Genomic DNA, 19,198 nt, shown 5'->3' with positions numbered 1-19,198 from the left:
AAATTGAATTTGGAAGAACATAAGCTTCCATCATCTTTTTAAAAATATTTTGATTCTTTGAATAATGCTCATCATTTGAAAATAATAAACGACTAGGCATACAACAAGTATTCGTTATTACTTGATTTTAAAGAACACTGTGTTTAGTTAGCATCTCAAGGGCCAAAGTAGCTGAAATCAGTAGTGGTTTTGTCAAACCTAAAGATGACATCTACGGTTGTCAGTCATCTCGGAGAGAAGATGGTGGCAATTCAGTTCATCCTTTTGATTGTATGAGCATTTATGTTTGCCTTTCAAATCCGTTGTATGATATGTATTGCTAATATTATGTACAGCGTATTTATTAAAAAGTTAATTGTAAATGTAAAGTTTGGGTTACTTTGGTGTTCCAAACAATAAAAAAGTACACAAAAAATTGTTTGTTTGTGTTACCTATCTGTCCTGTGTTACAAGGATATCCAGAGTATGTTTCAGACACAAACTGCCAGGTGGCGTGAATTCCTCTGTGGGAAGTGAAGCCACTTCCTGATACATGCACGCACTTGTAAATTCTCAATACGAAGCGATTGTCACCTTCTCACCTTCCCTGCTTTTGTCACACTACTGCAGATGGTGAAGTTTGTAAATAAAATTTGACTTCTGAGAATAATCTTACAAATGGGGGTTACTTTTTCTCTGCTCTAAGTCACAGTGTTTTTGAAGCCAGACTCACATGTTGATGGCCCATTAGTGGAGTTGCTGGTCCGTGGGTTGATACCCTTGAGTCTCTACCTAGCTGCAGCAGGCATTTAAACTGATCTCAGACTAGGGCACCGCAAGAAAAATTGAAAATTAAATTGTTTAGTAAATTATACTAAAATGTTTTTGATTTTATATCATTAAGTTAGGAGCCCTAAAATGTGCCTAGAAGTCTTCCCTACATTTTGCTGATTGTTTCAACATGGGTATTTGATTTCTGATGGTTTAGCTTTGGATTTCTCTGCTCAGTCATTGTCTTGAAGTTTATAATTTTTATAGCTAGTAATTTAAACAGCATTTAAATTAGAGCATTACAGCACCAATCTGCTAGTTGCATACTAGTTATAATATTAAACAGCAATAGAAAATTAGAGGAATTACATTTTTCTTTTTTTTTTTTGAGAGTAATGCCTGATTTATAAAAACAGTGCATTTTGATACTTTTATACTGAACTTTTGTATGGTTACATTAAATTACAAGCTGGAAGGATAAACCAGAAGGCCTCTTGACATTGTCTTCTAAGAGTGTTCTTTTCAGAGCATTAAACGTACCTAAATTGGTGTTCTAAACACTAATATGTTGTTCCTCTAGTCACTAGTATCACATAGAAATGACTGAAATGTTCCTCACAGTGCCTTCAGCTTAATATATACAATATTATTCAGTGGATGGACTGGATAAGGCAAAATAATGGTTAAATCTGTAGCAGAAATTTGCCTAGGATATGAATTTATGCACAAATACAATATGTTATCGCAAAAGGTGAAGCTCTTCAAAGAGAACATGAGGAAAATAATGTGTGAACTTCCAAGGGCTTGCACATTGTCTCCATGTCTCCTGAGGCTGTCACTAGGAAGTCCAAGGTGTTGTTCACTAGCCTGAAGAGAACCTGTCATCTTGTTTCTAAGGGACATTTTTTGAAGAGTAGGAGGGCATAAACTTGGGAATCTAGATAGGTTTTGATAGACACAGATATTGCTGTGAAGAGTTTCAGGTAAGACTTGTCTGGCTAACACTAAAAGACTGTCTATAGAAAATTATGTTGAATAATAGAAGCTAACTATGTATCAAGTTTACTAGCCAGTAGTGTAATTTTCCATTAAAATCATAGATGTGTCTATTGGTTGACATAAAGTAGTTAGCAAGTAGCACAAAAATGATTTTAAAAAGTAGTTATAAATGGTGCAGACTAATAGCTATACAAAGTCTATTGTCTATTTACACAAAATATTTTGTGTAAAACAAAAAGATCCAAGCCGTCTTTAAAAAAATGACTGATCAGATTTCATTTAAAATGCCTTTTGTTGGTTGATTGATTAAATAAATACTTTGTATATTTGCCTACAGATAAGGCATTGAAGTTAAGGGTTGTTGGTAGTGAGCTGGAGGGAGATGTAGTTCAGTACACTTGACTCGTGTGTACTAGTTCCTTGGTTGGATTCCCAGCAGTACACATAAAAATGAAATGAGTGGCCGATAGATGTTTTCCTCAGGTGTAAGAACCCTTCCCCATGGAAAATACTACAGTGACCATCCTCTCGGTCAAATTTAAAAACAAGTAGCAGTCAATTTCAATTAAGAAAAAAAACTTAAAAAGTGATGTAGTTTTCAAAGTTCAGGATCTCCCAGGTTTGTTATGTTGAAAAGATTCTCACCATTTTGGGACCCATAGCCTCTGCTCTCATCGGCGGTATCTTCTTGATGAGATTGCTCATCACCTCTGCGACCACCATTCAAGTGTCAGTGTTACTTCTGGGTCTGTGTCTACTGAGAACCTACTCCGTATCGAGTATCCCTTCAGGTGCTAAAGATAGCAGAATGAACAAAATGAGATCTGTCTCTCTGGTGTTTATTCCTTTGGATAAAAAGTAAACATATTATCACATGGAGTCATCCAATGAAGAGAGAAGAAAAGTAGAGGTGGTGTGTTAGGGGTGAAGACATTGAAGATACTGAAATGTGCCATTTGTTATCAGTAAGATGGCCAGAGTGGGCATTTGGAGGAAGTAACATTGAGAAAGAAAACCAAGTAGAGGAGAGGAAAATAAGCCACGTAAGTACTGAGATTTGGCATTTCGGGCACACCAACAAAAGAGAACCTGGACTAAGAAGCAACTTTACCTGGAGGAGCCACGAGGAACTGGTAGAGCTGGAACAGAGCAATCTCAGGCTGACAGATGAGTGTAGGGGAGTTGTGGGAGTCAGGGCATGCAGAGCGAAGTAGTGCTAGGCTTTTGGGTTTTTTTTTTTTTTAAATATTTATTATGTATACAATATTCTGTCTGTGTGTATGCCTGCTGGCCAGAAGAGGGCACCAGACCTCATTACAGATAATTGTGAGCCACCATGTGGTTGCTGGGAATTGAACTCAGGACCTTTGGAAGAGCAGGCAATGCTCTTAACCTCTGAGCCATCTCTCCAGCCCCTGTAGTGCTAGGTTTTAAGACAGTAGTGCTAGGTTTTAAGGCAGGCCTTTTTTTGAGGAACAGTCTGGGAGCTGATACAGTAGTTTGTGATCTGAATGCATTTTAAAGGTAGGCCATTCAGGACTGCCCACTTTTTAAGTATGTGCTATTAAAAGCATCAAATTCTTACATTTGTCACATGTACATGAGCAGTTGGTGCTATGACTTTCATTCTTGAGATGCACAAATCTCAGGGGTGCTTGCTATTTTGGAGTGTGAGGGTCATATTTATGTGCTCTGTTTTAATTCTGTCTAGGTGCAAGTGCCAAGTACACTGGATAAATTATAAAGGGGAACACTCACACACCATTAGATAAGGATAATATTTAATGTCACAGAGGCCTGTGAGTTTCAGAAACAATTGGTATATGGACATAGCCCTAGAATCCTTAAAACATTTCACAGTTGAGACTAAGATGCTGGCGCTACAGGACATAGACCGTACTTGGCAGGATCTCTAAGGAGTTGGTGCACATTAATGAGTTGCTGGAGAAGCAAAGGGAGGAAAAAGCTCCCAGGGTCTTATGGCAACAGATGATGGAATTAAAGTCATGGTAACCTTGCTGCATTGGGAGCCTGGCATTTAGCCACTCATGTACTGTTTTATCCAGCAAAGGGTAGAGAAGGTGTAGCCAGTGGACTAGAACACGACAAAGTAATCTGGAGCCATGCAAGGGCAAAGGGTGAAAAGATAAGCTCCCAAATGCCATCACTGTTGGTTAAAAGAAAAAAAAAATCTTGGTATGGTGGCTCATGGCTGTAATCCCCAAACCCAGCAAGTAGGAGAAGCAGAAGAATCCTAAATTGGAAGCCAGCCTCGAGCATGTAACAAGCTGTCTCAAAACTAAGTGCTGAGTCTTGGCAGCAGGCCTTAACAAAACGAAGGCTCTTAGTGACTTGAGAAAAGTTCACTGAAATATGAAGGATTTGTAATCCTGATGTAGGGACAGTAGAGAATGGGGGTGAAGAAATATATATAGACGTGATTTTTTTTAAAACCCTGGGGAGAGTTGTTTTATAGGGACAAATGGTAGGTGAATGGAAGAGAAAGAGAGTTTCTTCGTTTTTATTCCTAAATAGTGGGTGATTCTGGAGAAGCTAGTCTGAGAGAACCGAAAGGTAGTGTGGGGTAACAGTAGAGAGGTGAGAGTGGGGCCAGCATGGAGCAGAGCAAGGGGCTTTGATGCTGCACAGAAAGGCATAAACCTAACACGGGGCAAGTAGGCTTTGGAGGCTTCAGGGTCAGGTGGGAAAGTAACAGAAGGTGGTTTTGCAAAAAAAAAAAAAAGTACAATAAAACAAAATGGTATGTTCATACAATGGAAGAATATTTGGTATTAAGTACTTGTTCGTGCTACAGAACTTGGATGAGCCTTGGAAAAATGCCAAGTGGAAGGAGCCACTCACAAAGGACTACGTATTGTATGACACTGTATGATTTCTTTTTTTTCTTTTTCTTTTGAAAATGCTGGTTAATAGACAAATTCACAGAATAAAAAAATAGCTGGGTGGACTGGGGGAGGGGGAGATGATTCATAGAGCAGGCTTTCTTCTAAGAATAATGAAAGTATTCTGAAAGCACAAAGGTCATTGGCTTGAGGTTTTTATATGAGCACATTTAGAATGTGGAAAAGTTAACCACAAAGCAAACCAGCTATACCTGGTAGACTAAGGAGAAGCATTAACCTATGAAATAGATGCCCTAGATATGGGACTGTGAATTGACTGGGAAAATGGAGAGTTGCTGATGAGAGAAAAAAAATGTGTTCTGTATTTAAGAGTTTAATTTCTTGAGTCAGTTTGCTTGGGGTGGGAAAGACTTGACTTCCATGCTTAGGCCCAAATTTAAATTAGTATTGGGGTTGAAGGCGTAGCTGTGTGAGGTCCTGTGATCAGTCTCCAGTGTCACAAATTTTTAAAAAATACCAGTGTTGGGAATTTTCTAGGAATCTATGATGGAAGAGAATCAAGGACTAATAGGAAGGAGATAATTGAGGAAGTCTCAGAGAGGATCCTGGGCAGGGTGGTTGGGATTTGGATTGAGTGATAGTTGTTAGTGTCGAAGCTTCCATTACCTGCTAGAGGTGAGGCAGTCGCTGCAATGGAATAGAAGGCCAGCTTAGTCAAGTAGAGATTGAGGGACAGATTCTAGGCCATGTACACTTGGTGCTTCTGGTCCTCACCTCTGCACATGGGAGGTCCGTCTGTTCTTTAAAGATCCATTTATGTTTCATGCCCTCTGTGGGACTCCGCTGAAAGCCCGTGTGTGTGTGTGTGTGTGTGTGTGTGTGTGTGTGTGTGTGTGTGTGTGTGTGTGTGTGTGTGTTTGTGTTTATATGTATCCTTTTCATATCAGGTGTTGAGGACAACCTCCTAACTTCTGTCCCTTAGTCACCATGGTGGTGCTGTCTCTGTAATTTAATCGTGAAGCAGCCATTTTGGGGATCATTAGGAAATTGGTTAGTTTGCTGGTGTGTTTTAAGTTAAACAGACTTAGGTGTAATTGTGTTTGTTGTCCCACCAACACCACATTACCCCACATTGCTGTAGAACTCTGGCTAGTCTGGAGCCCAGCATCCTTATGCCTCCACAGTCTGAGTTCTGGGATTACAGGCAGACATTTCAATGTTTTATTTCCAACCTGCTCCCAAGCTTTGTTTACTAGGAATTTGTGAGTGTGAAGTGTTAGCTCCCCAGGTCTGAGCTTTCTGTTTAATATTGGCCAATATTAATGCTGTGACTCTGCTCTGCTTGCTGAGCCCTATTAGGGTCTGGGCTGCCAGAAAACGAACGAGCAGCCTCCAGACAATGCCTATGTGTATACATGACTTGCTGCCTACACATCCAGCAAGGTAGTCTGTTAAAATAGGACATTTCTTATTGATCTCCTAAAATTGTTCTTTCTGCATTCTTTATCTTGCATTGACACCTTTATTCATGCAGAGATCTGTGTTTCTTAATTCCAGAACTCAGTCCTGCCCACTAGCTGCCGTCAGTCTGTCTCCTACCCTAGTTCCTGCCTTTTGTCCTTCTTGGGGGTAAGAACCTAATAGTCTGGCCCTCTTTGCTTTTTCTATACCACTTACCAGAAAGTTTTCAAAACCAACGGGATCATCCTCTGCTCTTGATCCCTCTTTGGTTTCCTCCATTAAATAGGCAAAGACCAGATTCTTTATTATGGCATTCAAGGCCCCTACATTGCCTTGGCTGACCCAGGCAGCTTCATAAGCCTTGTCTATGGGCAGGGTCTCCTTCCTTTGCATCAGAGGTTGTCCTGCTGCAGTGCACCCTCTGCCTCACTGGAGTACTGAGCTGTTGTGAAAGCTCCCAACTCCCTCCCCTCTATTACACTCTCTCCTACCCATACTGGTTTTGTATTTTTTTCTACTTGTCCTTCAGACTCAATCCAGGCCTCTTCTGTGATTCCTATTCAGGTCTGCATTGTTGGTTAGCCCAACCCTCTCTGTGCCATCTGTAGCAATTGAAATTGAAAGGAAGATTACTTTTTAATCCTCAAATGAGTTAATAGTAAAGTTTTGGTTTATTAGTTTTTTAATTTATAACTACCTATTCTAGATAAACCTAATTAAACATAATTATGGCCAGCATATCTTTTTTACTTTACGAATCTGTATTGCACTGGTGTGTAATGCCAGCCTAGGTTCCCTAGCAAAAGTTAACATTACCTGTGTGCCTACTAAGATTCACTGTATACATTTTAATTATATCCTTTATTACAGAAGCAGTACAGTTTTACTGTTTTGCAAAAACAGCAAAAGGAGCTGCAGTTAAAGGGGTAGGGAACTGAGTTTATCAGTGTTGCATGTGATCTATAAATGTTACTTCTTCCCTGTACCCCGTGAGGACAGCCTTTCTGACACATCTTCCCAGCTGATAGAATGAAAAGGATTTGGCTGTTTACTATTTAGAACAAATACCAAATAGAAAGATCCATGTGTAGAAAGGAGATTTGGGCAGGTGTTTTGTGTCCTTTTTAAGTGTACTTTATGGGAGGTTTAAATACATGATTACTACAGATTGTCCCAGTTTATTCCTGAATCTTCAAATCCACCCTATTAAAGACTTACAAGTGGTCCTAGGGACAGTCACTTACATTTAATAAAGACTCTCATTTTATCCTCTGTGATAGGGAGTTGGCCTTATATCTTCCATCCACTGTCTGCTTGGTGTTTAAGGACTCACTGTTGCCTGGCATGAGGTCTAACTTTGATTTCTCAGACTTGTCTGAGTACTTAGAGCATTTTGAGATTGTCTCCGTGTGCCTATAGATGAGCATGGGAAGATGCCACAGCAACCTAACAGCATGCATTGGTTCTCTTAGTCCTTGAGAACAAACTTTTTCTAATAACTGTACTGCAAGCACTGGCTGCGTTTGCCACTTCAGTATTTTAGTCTTAGTCTAGTCGATAGTCTGTATTATTTTTATTGTCTAGGATTTTCTGGTGGCATTCTGAAAGTCCTTGGCAAATTTACCCATTTTACAGGGCTTCTCAACTTACAACCTCACATTGGGAGTGTCATTGGCCTAAAATTCTTCTCAGCTACTAAACTTTGACTTTAAATTATAATTGATATTAGAAGAACATGGATTTAAAGTACTCTGCTTGCTTGGTGGTGGTGGCACATGCCTTTAATCCCAGTACTCAGGAAGCGGAAGCAGGCAGGCAGATCTCTGAGGCCAGCATGGTATACAGAGCAGCAAGTTCCAGGACTGGCTCCAAAGCTACTGGGAGACCCTGTCTTGAAAAACAAAAAACAACAACAAAATGGAAATGTTGTGCTTAGTCCTGTTTGTTTAGTCACTAAACAAACTGTGTCTAGTGATAGTATCTGCAGTTACCTCAGCAGGCACTGAGCTCTGTCATACTTTAAGTGACAGGTACATGTCAAAAGTAACTCCAAGCGTGGTGATCCACCATCTTTAATTCCAGCACTGGGGAGGCAGAGATAGGCAGATCTCTTTTGAGTTTGAGGTCAACCTGGTCTACAGAGCAGCAAGTTCCAGGACAGCCTGGGTCACATAGTAAAAAACCCTGTCTTGAAAAAACAAAAAATAAACAAACAAAAGGCAACTCCTGAGTAGATCGTGTTTGTGTACTAGAGGACTTTGTTGTTATGCAAATATGTGGCTGAGTTAAAATAGTGTAAGCTGGTGTTCCTGCATTGAGTGGGCTCGTACATGGGTCACAGCTGAAGTAGGAGTTTTGGTTCCTTGGTAGTACTGATGCATACAGAAAACAGAGGCCCTTGCAGGGCTTGCTAGTTTTCTACAATACTGACTCAAGTTACACACCTGAAATTAACAGTGTATTTCTGTCATAAAGGCACTTATGACCACTGTCAGCTGATGGTCATAATCCCAATCTTCCTCACAGACTTTGGTACATGGGCAGATGAGTGACTGCTACCTCTTACTATCTGGAGCCTTTTCTAACAGCTTTTTGATCATAGTGACTTTTGCTCTTTGTATTTGAAAAGAAATAGATGTGATACCTGTTTATCAGGACCAAAAGAAATCCTTGTTTTTCCCTCCTCCTGTAAATGCTGGGTTGAACTTACATAATTACAGGGCCAGGATGAGCGGGCTCCCCTACAGACCAGAAACAGGCAGCGAGCTAGTGACTAACCAGCATCAGCATCGTCAGTCTTGCTGCCTTTGGGAGAAGAGTAGAGGGTATATGGCCAAGGATCAATTCCAGCCCTCGTGTTGACCTAGTAGATGACACTTTCAGTAGGGCCTAGAAAAAAAATGAAAATTAAGCTTTATGTGCATATGGATCTATATCATAGGTCCTAGAATGATGGTGGATACTGCATGGTAACTACACAGCGTAGTCTAACGCGGGCACATTAAGACATGGGATCAGGTTGTACACTTTGAGAGAACACATCCCACTGTCTTGACATGCTGGCAGTGAATATAGACTTTTATCTCATTGAGACTCAGGACTGTTAGATGTCACAACTTCTGAGAGAAGACCGACAAGAACTACAATACTACAATTTCCTCGTTCAGCATTTCTTGTCCTCTGCCTGAATTGGGTACCCAAACTGTGAGTCTACCATTGCTGACCTTGGTTATCACTAATGTGAGGTTAGTTCAGCATGAATTCAGAGTGAAACCAATTCAGGACTAAATCGTGTTTTTCTTTACACAGGAGACAGCTAAAAATAGACAGTTACATTTTTGTTTGTGTTATCTTTCAGGCACTCAAGGAGTTGCACCTGGTCCTGTAATTGGGCTCCAGGCACCATCTTCTGGTCTTCTTGGTGCCAGACCTGGCATGATCCCACTTCAGCGCCCCCCAGGGATGCCTCCACCTCACTTGCAGCGGTTTCCTATGATGCCACCTCGCCCTATGCCACCGCACATGATGCACAGAGGTCCGCCTCCAGGACCAGGGGGCTTTACTATGCCCCCACCTCATGGAATGAAAGGGCCCTTTCCACCACATGGCCCTTTCGTTAGGCCTGGTGGAATGCCAGGGCTTGGGGGCCCAGGCCCAGGCCCGGGAGGACCAGAAGATAGAGATGGAAGGCAGCAACAGCCTCAGCAACAACAACAGCCGCAGCAGCCGCAGCCACCACAACAGTCACAGCCACAGCAGCCACCACCGTCACAGCAGCCAGCACCAGCTCAGCAGCAGCCACAGCAGTTTAGAAATGATAACAGGCAGCAGTTCAATTCAGGTAGAGACCAAGAAAGGTTTGGAAGAAGATCTTTTGGAAATAGGGTGGAAAATGACCGGGAACGTTATGGCAACCGTAATGATGATAGAGATAATAGTAACCGTGAAAGGAGAGAGTGGGGAAGAAGGAGCCCTGACCGGGACAGACACAGAGACTTGGAAGAGAGAAATAGGCGCTCTAGTGGGCATCGGGACCGAGACAGGGATTCTAGAGACAGAGAGTCTCGTAGAGAGAAGGAAGAGAATCGAAAAGAGAAGCATGAGCTCACAGACAGGGCAGGTGGTAGCAAAACCAGTGAACCTCCCCTTAGCCAAGTGGGAAACGTAGACACTGTTTCAGAACTTGATAAGGGGGAGGCCATGGCCACAGTGGTAAAACCTGAAGAGTCACCTGCTGAGGCTACCTCATCCGTTGAACCCGAGAAGGATTCTGGCTCAGCAGCAGAGACTCCTCGCTAGAGACTGGATATGACAGAATGTGACAGTGACACTTGGGTGTAGAGCTGAGGTGTACAGATGCTGTATAATATTTGCTCCTGCTACATCACCCCACAGTAGTTGATGGGGACTGTAAGCAATTTGATTGCTTCCCTTCTATTTAAAAATAGCCACAAAATAACAAAAAATACTGAAAATATATTACCCTTTTTTGCTGTAACTTTTTAAAAGTTTTGACTTTTAAAAGTTTACAAATCCTAATTAGAAGTGCTCTCTATTTTTTTTTTTTAATTTAAGACAAGGTAACGGTGAAAGCTCCTCAAACAATAGGGATGTTTTTAATAAACTCTATTTTCGTAACAAACTTTAATGTGTGCTATTCTTCATACACTGCATTAAGGTGGAAAAGGATGTTAACCATCAAAGTTTGAGCTGTTAATGTATTGGAGTCTAGACTTTTTGGGGAAAAGGACACTTACATGAATTCTAGTTTAATATTTTGATCATAACTTGATTATAAGGTAAAAATTAGCTTAACGTTAAACTAAGAAACCTGTGTTCTTTTTTCCCGTTGGCTTTGTGGTAATGTTGCCATAATTAATTTGTAAAGATTTGCTAAGAGAAATAATTGGATTCCCAACATTACACATGACACTACAAATTACCTGATTGCCTGGGCTTCACTTAACTTAGAAAGTTGAGTGTGTTGTTTATAATCATTCTGTTCAGATTGCTAAGGTGTAAAACAAGGTCAAGGTTAATGTATGCAACCAGAAAGCGCTCCTATAGACTAGGTATACTGTAACATCTCTTGTAAGATTTGTTTCCTTCATCTTCAACAACCCAAGAATACACTGCACTTTTTGCTACTACAAACTGAGACTCAAATAGTATTGAAAGCACTGACATAGAAGTCAGGGACTTAATGTTAGTTAGGTATTACAGTTCTCAACCTTCCTAATGCTGTGACCCCTTACGTTTTAGTGACCCCAACCATAACATTTTTTTTGCTACCTCATAACTGTAGTTTTGTTACTGTTTTGAATCGTAAATATCAGATGTGGAATCCCCCCCAAGGGGGTTCTGACCCACAGGTTGAGAAGCACTGATTTTTACAGTCTGAATGACTTTTTCCTAAACCTACATTAAGGACAAGTACAATAACTCAGCCAGTAAAGACACTTTCTGCCACCCTTGATGGCCTCAGCTTTATCCCTGGGACCCAAGTGGTGGAAGAACTGGTTTTCCCCTCGTACACATACCCTAAAAATAGGTAAATGTGATTTTAAAACTGCAAGGTCCTAAATGGGCTTAGCTGTAGAGTGCCGAGTAGTTCCTTTTTGTATGGTCTCACTTGAATTTTAAATGCAAGGTCTTTGTGATAATGCAGCTGTCCTGGGTTTAGTTTTATACTGACCCTACTTAGATTATTAAGTTTTTGCTCTAGAATACTTCTGAAAAAATATATCCAATTTTCCAGTGCCCAAATTTCAAGAACAGGCTTGCATTTCCAACTAAAAGTACTGAGAAATGACCCACTAAGCAGAAGAGCTCTTACTCTCTGCATTTGAGTCACCCCACTCAGCACTACTTAAGAAATCTGTGACAGTTTCCTCAAACTTCAGCATAGCCATTTAGGAACACATTCCAGTTTTCAAACTTGAAAACACCAAAATTTGTACCAAGTATGTGATTGTGAATGAGTAGGACTATGGCTTACACCTGATTTGTCAAAAGTATTTCAGTTGAATGAACTATTTCAGATAGCCACAAGCCAGTTAGGTTAGTTTTTCCTGTAGTTAAGTCAGGATTTAGGCAGAACCTCCAATTTGGTTTCCTCTGCCTCCCCCAGTGCTGCTGTGATTTTTCCAGAGCACCAAAGCATGACACCAGCTTCACCTGAAAAGTAGAGTAGGTAATTGCCTTTTACAAGTTCAATGCAAGTTATTCAGGGACTTTTTCTTAAATTATAATCTCTAAATTTTTATTTTAAAATAGCTATTTTGAATCTAAATGAAGAGCTTTAGGTAATTTCTCTGAAGCTACGAATGAAGGGCAACATATTTTCTAAGACCAAGTTTGGTTTGGGCTACCACAGTCAAGGCCAGCCATACATTTTGACAGTATCATACAAAACACTTTCAAAACGGAGTACTATGAAAGTTAGCATCACTCACTCTTCTTGATGCTTAATATATGTAAAGCACTAGCTGCAAATTTCTATTTGTGTACATTAATAGGCTCAAAAATAAGTGTCACTTTGTTGTTTACTCACAGGTTTAAATGAGAATTAACTTGAGTTTCATACCTATGTGTAACTAAGTCCGGAAAACAGAGACACAGGAAACTGGCTTTAGTTCAGTGAGTTATAGAACTATACACATCTCCCGAGCATCATCAATCAGTTCTCATTACAAGTTAAGCAATCAAAGAGGAGTCACACAGTTACACTTTTAATATTACAGTTTAATGTTCTGGGTTTTTTCTACAGTTTAGCAGGACAGTAGATGAGTTTGAGACTCAGCCACACAGGGAATGTTTACTGGGCAATCCCAATCACACCACAGGCCAGACGGCTTCCGGCATTTCCAGTCTTTGTACTTTCATCATTTCCACCTTTGCCCAAGTCATCTTCTTTCTCGTGGACCTTTGAAAATAATTAGGAACATTTAGTTTGGGCAATCAAGTAATTAAGTAGCACTTCTTTCTGGCAATACCACAAAGACTTAAAATGGTCACTGACATTACAAAATGTTCAAATCTATTAGTAAATTAAGCTAATATTTATACTAGTAGTTAAGAGCAAACAACTAAGTTTTTCCTTGCTAGTGTATGTTACTGTTTCTAAGTGAAACACTGAAGATTCAAGTGACTGTACCAGGCCATGTGGTATTATCCTCACACATACATAACCCCAAAATTTCTTGCTATCAGAATCTCATATCAAATCTCATATCAGGCCTACAAATAAGAAGCAATTCTAAATATCTTTATTTAGCAACAAAACTTTAAATCTTATTTTTAGAACATTTATAAATGACTGTTCTGCTTCACCAATAGGGCTGAAGAAAATTCTAAGGATAAAGGGTCAACTGAAAGGAAGTGCCTACTGAAAAGGTAGCTGCCTGAGGTGGGCAAGAGCCTTTACTGCTTGTTCTGCATGAACCAGATTCAGCTCCCAAGGGTAACTTGGGAAGACGGCTCCCATATGGTAACCAAGCGATGATAACCTACAGACTTGAATATTGACATCCATCGCAGATTTTACACTCAACGAAATGTTTAATTGTAAGGGGGCAATCATGGCAAGAAAATCTGGCTGTTTCTTCAACTTAGACCCAGTCTGATCAAATGTAACCTGCTTTCTACTTACTACATCTCAGCAGAACAGTGTTAATGGACCTAGGCAAATTAACTTTTCACTATCATATCCAATAAAAACTTTTTCCTATTCTGAACTCTTAACAATTTATGTGATTCTTTAGAAACGAGTCTGACCATCATGAAGTAAAGGAAAGGTATATATCCATGTTAGAAGAAATCCTACACATGTTCTTAATATGAAAACTTACCACCATTGTTCGGCCAATGACGGAATGGTCTCCTGAGAGTGAGATCACACGATCTTCAATGGACACATTGGCCACACCATCCTTCCCAGCAGTCACATTGCCCAGGTCTCCCACATGTCTAACATGAAAAGAGCATCAGGTGGATAAGCACTGCGCCCACTTCTTTCACATCAGCAGAGTTGAGGAGCTAAATTAACCTCTGACCAAGTCAAACGTCAGTGGACTAAGAAGTACACAATACGTAACCAACATGACCACTTTTCCAGATTGATAGCAGTCTGGAAACAAATTTTAAAGCATATAGCTAGGACACCCTAAACACAGAGATCAAGTTTAAAAGTATGCTCTGGGAAGTCATGATTTGGGCCATACTTCTCATTTCAGGGATTGCAGCAAAGGATGAACTCACCTCCTGAGTTAGAATACTTTAGCAAAGCTTTGCTCCCTCCCAGGCCTCCAGTATAAAAACAAGCCAGTCCTTTAAATTAGGGCTTTCCTGAGAGGTTTCACATATAAATGGAATCTCCACTAGCTTCTGCATTAGTGTCCTGTTACACAATGACTTTACTAGTGGGGCTGGCAGTACTGTTTTCTGTACCAGTTCATCTTCAATAAATGCTGCAAAACTAAATCATTCAGAGTCCCCATTTGTCAAGACTTTTACCCACCCCTTCCAGCACTTGGGGAAGTTGGATGAGTGCAAATAAATACAAAAGCAGAGGTAGGGAGACCACTCGGCTGTCTCACAGGTGGGCTCTCCACCATCGTGCACATGGAGCATGCTGCTCACCTCTCTTGATCCGCTGGTCCACCATGTTTTTTGGAGTGAGGATTAAAATGAGGTCCTGCACTGGTACAGCCTATCCACCAGAAACCAGCAGTTAGATTATGAAGCAAACGCCTGTATGTAACAATATAGGCATTTTCACCACTCCCAACACAGAAAACATTGGGTGACAGAAGTAGGAAGCAACACTGGTATAAACAGCAGGGCTGTATAGCCTTACACATTCTCAAGCTGTCTTCTTCCTCTAGGTGTCACATTTTCCTCCCCATCCCCTTTTGGTTTTGAGTTTTGAGACAGGGCCTATTACAGCCCAGGATATCTGCAGCCTATGATCCTCCTGCCTCAGCCTTCCAAGTGCTAGGAACAAGAGTGTCAAACCATGCTGGCTCTTACACCTTCCTTTTAAGTGGAGCAGATGTAATCTTCAATGGCTCTTCTGAAGTTAAAGTCCCACATCTAAAGATCTTGGCTTTTTAAGAAGATGGCATACCTTTATGATAAAAGCACTTGTCTTTAAAGACCATGTGCCACCAAGCAGCTCACCTATCTGGCCTTTACTTGGTTGGGGCAGGCAGATTCCTAAATAAAACCCTATGCCCAAGGGCCAAGCTTGCTGCCATACACAGCTCAAGGGGTGTAACCAGTATTATAGGTACACTCGGCCCAAGGGATGCCATTCACAAGGAACACTGATGACAATGCAGGAAGTCCTTTCATGCAGGCTTTCCATTGTTTATAACTTCTACCCAGGCCCAGAGAACAAGTACAGGCCAGCATTCAGAAAGGAGTATAGCAAATCAGAGCTATCAGAGCTGAGGCAAGGCAACTTGGGGGAATTTTAATAAGTATCAAAATGGATAAAACACGATCTTAAGTAACTTGAACAAATTATGTCACATTACACACAGGTTCTTCTGATGCATGCCATAATCCAGCACACACAAGACTAAAGGAGGATGGTACAAGTTCCAGGCCACCTTGGGCTATGTGAAGAAGGGAAGGAAGCAGGAGGGAGAGGTGAAGGGAGAGAAGGAAAAAGCTCTAGCAAAATGAGTGAGGTTTTTCTTACAAGTATGTGAACAAAATTCAAATTATTCTTGCAATATGGCAAAAAAAAATCACTAAATTCAATTTAACCCATCTCTTTTTACTGACTTGAGAAAATACACCTCATTCTAAGCATCAATGTCACATCTCAGCTCTCATCGCTTCTGTCCCACCACGCCTCTCATGCCAAACACTGTGTCTAAAACCCACTCAACCCCCAGCTCCAAGCACCTTAAAGAATTATCCAAAATAAGCGGGAGCTTGATTTTTTTGTTTGTATCTGTGCTTTAAACTCAAGCCATTATCACAATAAAAAAACATCAACTCCTTCACCTTCTCACACTTAAGGAATCAAACATTACTTCCTCAAGGTTGACCTAAGTGGTTATTTTAACTTAAATCTCGAAGAAAGAAAGAAAGAAAGAAAGAAAGAAAGAGAAAGAAAGAGAAAGAAAGAAAAGAGAGAGAGAGAGAGAAAGGGAAGTTTATTCTTTTTTAATTGTTAGCAATTGAATTTTGACTCAGTCCCATCTGTTTTCCTGGTCAGCCAGGTACAGATGGTCACTAGCCAGCATAAGACCAACCTTGTGTATTATCTCCAAACTGATGAACGTGGAACCCATGTTGGCCTTCAGTCAATCCTGTAATTTGTCCTGACACCAAAACTGGTTCACCACTTGCCTTTATTTAAAAAGAAAGCAAGAAAGAAATTAGGGCATCAAGTTTTAGTGCAAATGCCTCCGAACAAAGGGAATTGCTGGTTACACCTTTGCCCTTCACAGTAAAGGCACAAGAGTACCCTCAAACCAAACTAGACAACACTAGGCCTGGGTGCATCCACTCCAGCAGCTTAGCTCCAGGACCCTCTCCCTAGCAATCTCAGCGCTTGCTGTGACGCCAGGTCGGCAGTCTCCTGGACTGCACATTTAAAAAGCACCTAGCAGAAGAACAAAACTAAAGGCGCTACTAAATGTCAGGCCTAGGGAGTAGCTGGGCACTGCACTGACTTGTGAGACTCTGACTTGACTCTCACAGAAACGCACACTGGCTACACCAGGACCCTTGTTTCTTGTAGGGATAAGTCCCGTCCCTTAGGGGGCGTGTTCGCTTAAGGCTAATGTTTGCATATATATTTGGCGAGAGTGCTCCCAGCCAGCCGCTGCTTCTGCTTTCCTGGTCTCCGCGGGAACGGTGGTTCTGTAAGTCTATTAAAGCTATATGTATATATTTTACAATCTGTCTGCATTCGTTTACGCCGTTACAGTTTCTCACTCAGCACTCGGGTGTTAATCGCGTCCATCTGGGTCTAACCAGAGCTACTTTTTAAAAAAAATCTTATTAGGCATTCAAACCTAGAGAACATCCCACTTAACAAAAAGAAAAGACAGCAACAACACTAGAGTAGAGAAACCAAGGAAGTATCACCCCCCCCCATCCTCCTCATCCAGGCAGGGCTTGTGATGGTTAACTGAGCTGTAATGTTATGTTCAAAATTCAAACCAGTATAACTCCAGAGAGACTGTAACAAGGAGAAAATGCAAGAAGCAACTGCATTCCTAAAACACACATGCTGATATCTTTCTTTTTATCTTGTTTGTAAATCGCCAACTTTTTCAACAAAATAAGGGACAGCAATTTTGATTTTGGTAAAGCTGGCAACAGGTTAAATCAAACAACGTTGATAGCCAAGTTATTACAAGTGCCAAACTGGAATGTGTAACTATCCAAGGGTCTTTTTCGGGTACAAAGGGCACCAGGACTATGCAGCGCCTCTGGGAAGGAGGAAGAAGACAGGAATCTGGACTCAGGTGGACCCCTAGCTGGTACTTTGCTTTCTCACAGCGGTGGACTACATGTGGAGGAGAAAAAAGGCAAAAAACAAACAAAAAAACTTACACAGAAAAAGAACAAAATGCATTAAAAAAATGTCAAAGGAAGTGCCGACACCGAGCCAGGTGAAGAACTAAATTTCACGTTATCAGTTCTTCCTTGCATAAGGAAGACACTTGCATTCACTATAGAGTCCGGCTTCTCACGTTTATGTAAAACATTCTAGAGCGCACAACCACACTCCATTTATCAAATATTCTCTCGGGATTAAGCTAAATCTAACAAACTCCTCCTGCAGATGGCAACCTCCCTGAGGCTCTGGACACAATCTTACCGCAAACACCGGCCCTGTGACGCATGTGTTTCTGCAGTATTACAGTAGTTTTCTAAAATATCTCTCCATACTTTTCTTTAAAAATGTCTTTCTGGAGCTTTCAAAGCAGAAAAGCACTGAACGACCGTCCAAGGCCATCTTTCTTCCACCCTTCGGCCCGACCCTGACCTAGCACGCAACAGCCCGGGACGTCGTTTTTAACTGCCAGGAACGCCTCCTGCTGCGTTACTCCGAGTCCTCACCACCACGATCGAGTATCTGAAAGACCCACTCAGCCGGTGGCCGCAGAGCCCCGAGCCCGTGGACAGGGACACCGGAAAAGCAGCAGCCCCAGAGAAATAAGGGACGCCAAGAGGTCTCTGTCGGGCGGGCCCGAGCGCTCCGGGGCGCGGAAAGGGACCCGCCCGGGAGGCCCCGCGACACCCCGGCCTCCTCCCTCCCTCCTCCTCCGGGCCCAGCCCCTGCCCGAGGCCGCGGTGACTCAGCACCTAGCGGGGCGCAGGCCGCGGCGGGGGCGTGGACGGCTCCCTGCGTCCCAGGTGCGCGGCCTGCGCCCCGCGCCCGGGCCCCGTTCCCCCGGCCCCGCACCCCCGGGCCTTGCCTTCTGCTCGAAGTGGATGGTGCCCTTCACAGGGCCGTCGCCCTTCAGCACGCACACGGCCTTCATCGCCATGCTTCGCTAGGAGAAGCGCGGCGGCCTCGGGACCCGAAGAGGGCTGGAAAGACCGAAGACGGAGGAAGACGCGGCAGGAAAGGCCGGCGCAAACTGAGGCCCGACCGTCGCCGATCTTTTATACCCCAGAGTCTGGTCACGCCCACCCTGGCACGGAACCAATCGTCACCCGCGGGCTCCGCCCACCCAAAGTGGCGCTCCGGGGCCGCGGGGCACGCTGGGGGCGGGGCCGGAGGGAAGAGCTGGCTTTTAGAGCGCGGCGGCCGAGAAAGTTCCAGGGGAGGAGGCGCGCAAAAGACACTATTGTTGCCTCCTCACGGGGACGGCGCGTTGTCGCCGCGGAAACCCAGAACGCGAGGCCTGCCTGGCTCGCCTTGGAGGTCAGAAGCACCCCCGCCTAGAAATGCCGCGTGTGGGCGACTTCGGGGAGCGCGCCGCAGTGGCGCTTTGAAGGCTGGGGTGCGCCGAGGCGCTCGGTGTGTTAACAGTTTTCTCCTCAGGAGGTTAAATTTGTAAAGCCCCTGCCCTTTCCCTCAGCTTTCCAAGCCCGCCGCACATAGCCCGTTGCTTCTTTTGATTTTGTTTCTTTTCCTGGTGCTGGGG

The 19,198-nt window shown here is 42.5% G+C and overlaps 2 protein-coding genes across 5 annotated transcripts in view; one reads left to right on the top strand and one right to left on the bottom strand.

The window, feature by feature from the left end:
- Scaf4 (SR-related CTD associated factor 4) overlaps nt 1-10,716 on the top strand; it is a 58,086-nt gene extending 47,370 nt beyond the window's left edge. For all 4 annotated transcript variants that reach the window (XM_013353441.2, XM_026787242.1, XM_026787240.1 and 1 more), the window contains exon 20: nt 9,433-10,716. In XM_013353441.2, the coding sequence (XP_013208895.1) occupies nt 9,433-10,373 (941 nt within the window). In that variant the 3' untranslated portion in view covers nt 10,374-10,716. The remainder of the gene's footprint in view (nt 1-9,432) is intronic.
- A 2,081-nt stretch (nt 10,717-12,797) lies between these two features.
- Nucleotides 12,798-18,795, bottom strand: Sod1 (superoxide dismutase 1). Its single transcript, XM_005345340.2, has 5 exons — nt 18,524-18,795; nt 16,343-16,439; nt 14,715-14,784; nt 13,925-14,042; nt 12,798-12,999 (listed from the first exon to the last, which is right to left on the bottom strand). The coding sequence occupies exons 1-5, from the start codon at nt 18,593-18,595 to the stop codon at nt 12,892-12,894; spliced, it is 465 nt and encodes a 154-aa protein (XP_005345397.1). The 5' UTR covers nt 18,596-18,795; the 3' UTR covers nt 12,798-12,891.
- Nucleotides 18,796-19,198: the final 403 nt, after the last annotated feature.

Source organism: Microtus ochrogaster, chromosome 2 (genome assembly GCF_000317375.1).
Source record: "Microtus ochrogaster isolate Prairie Vole_2 chromosome 2, MicOch1.0, whole genome shotgun sequence".
Taxonomy (NCBI): Eukaryota; Metazoa; Chordata; class Mammalia; order Rodentia; family Cricetidae; genus Microtus; species Microtus ochrogaster.
Note: the sequence above shows the minus strand (reverse complement) of the source record. Positions and strands in the feature narration are given on the sequence as shown.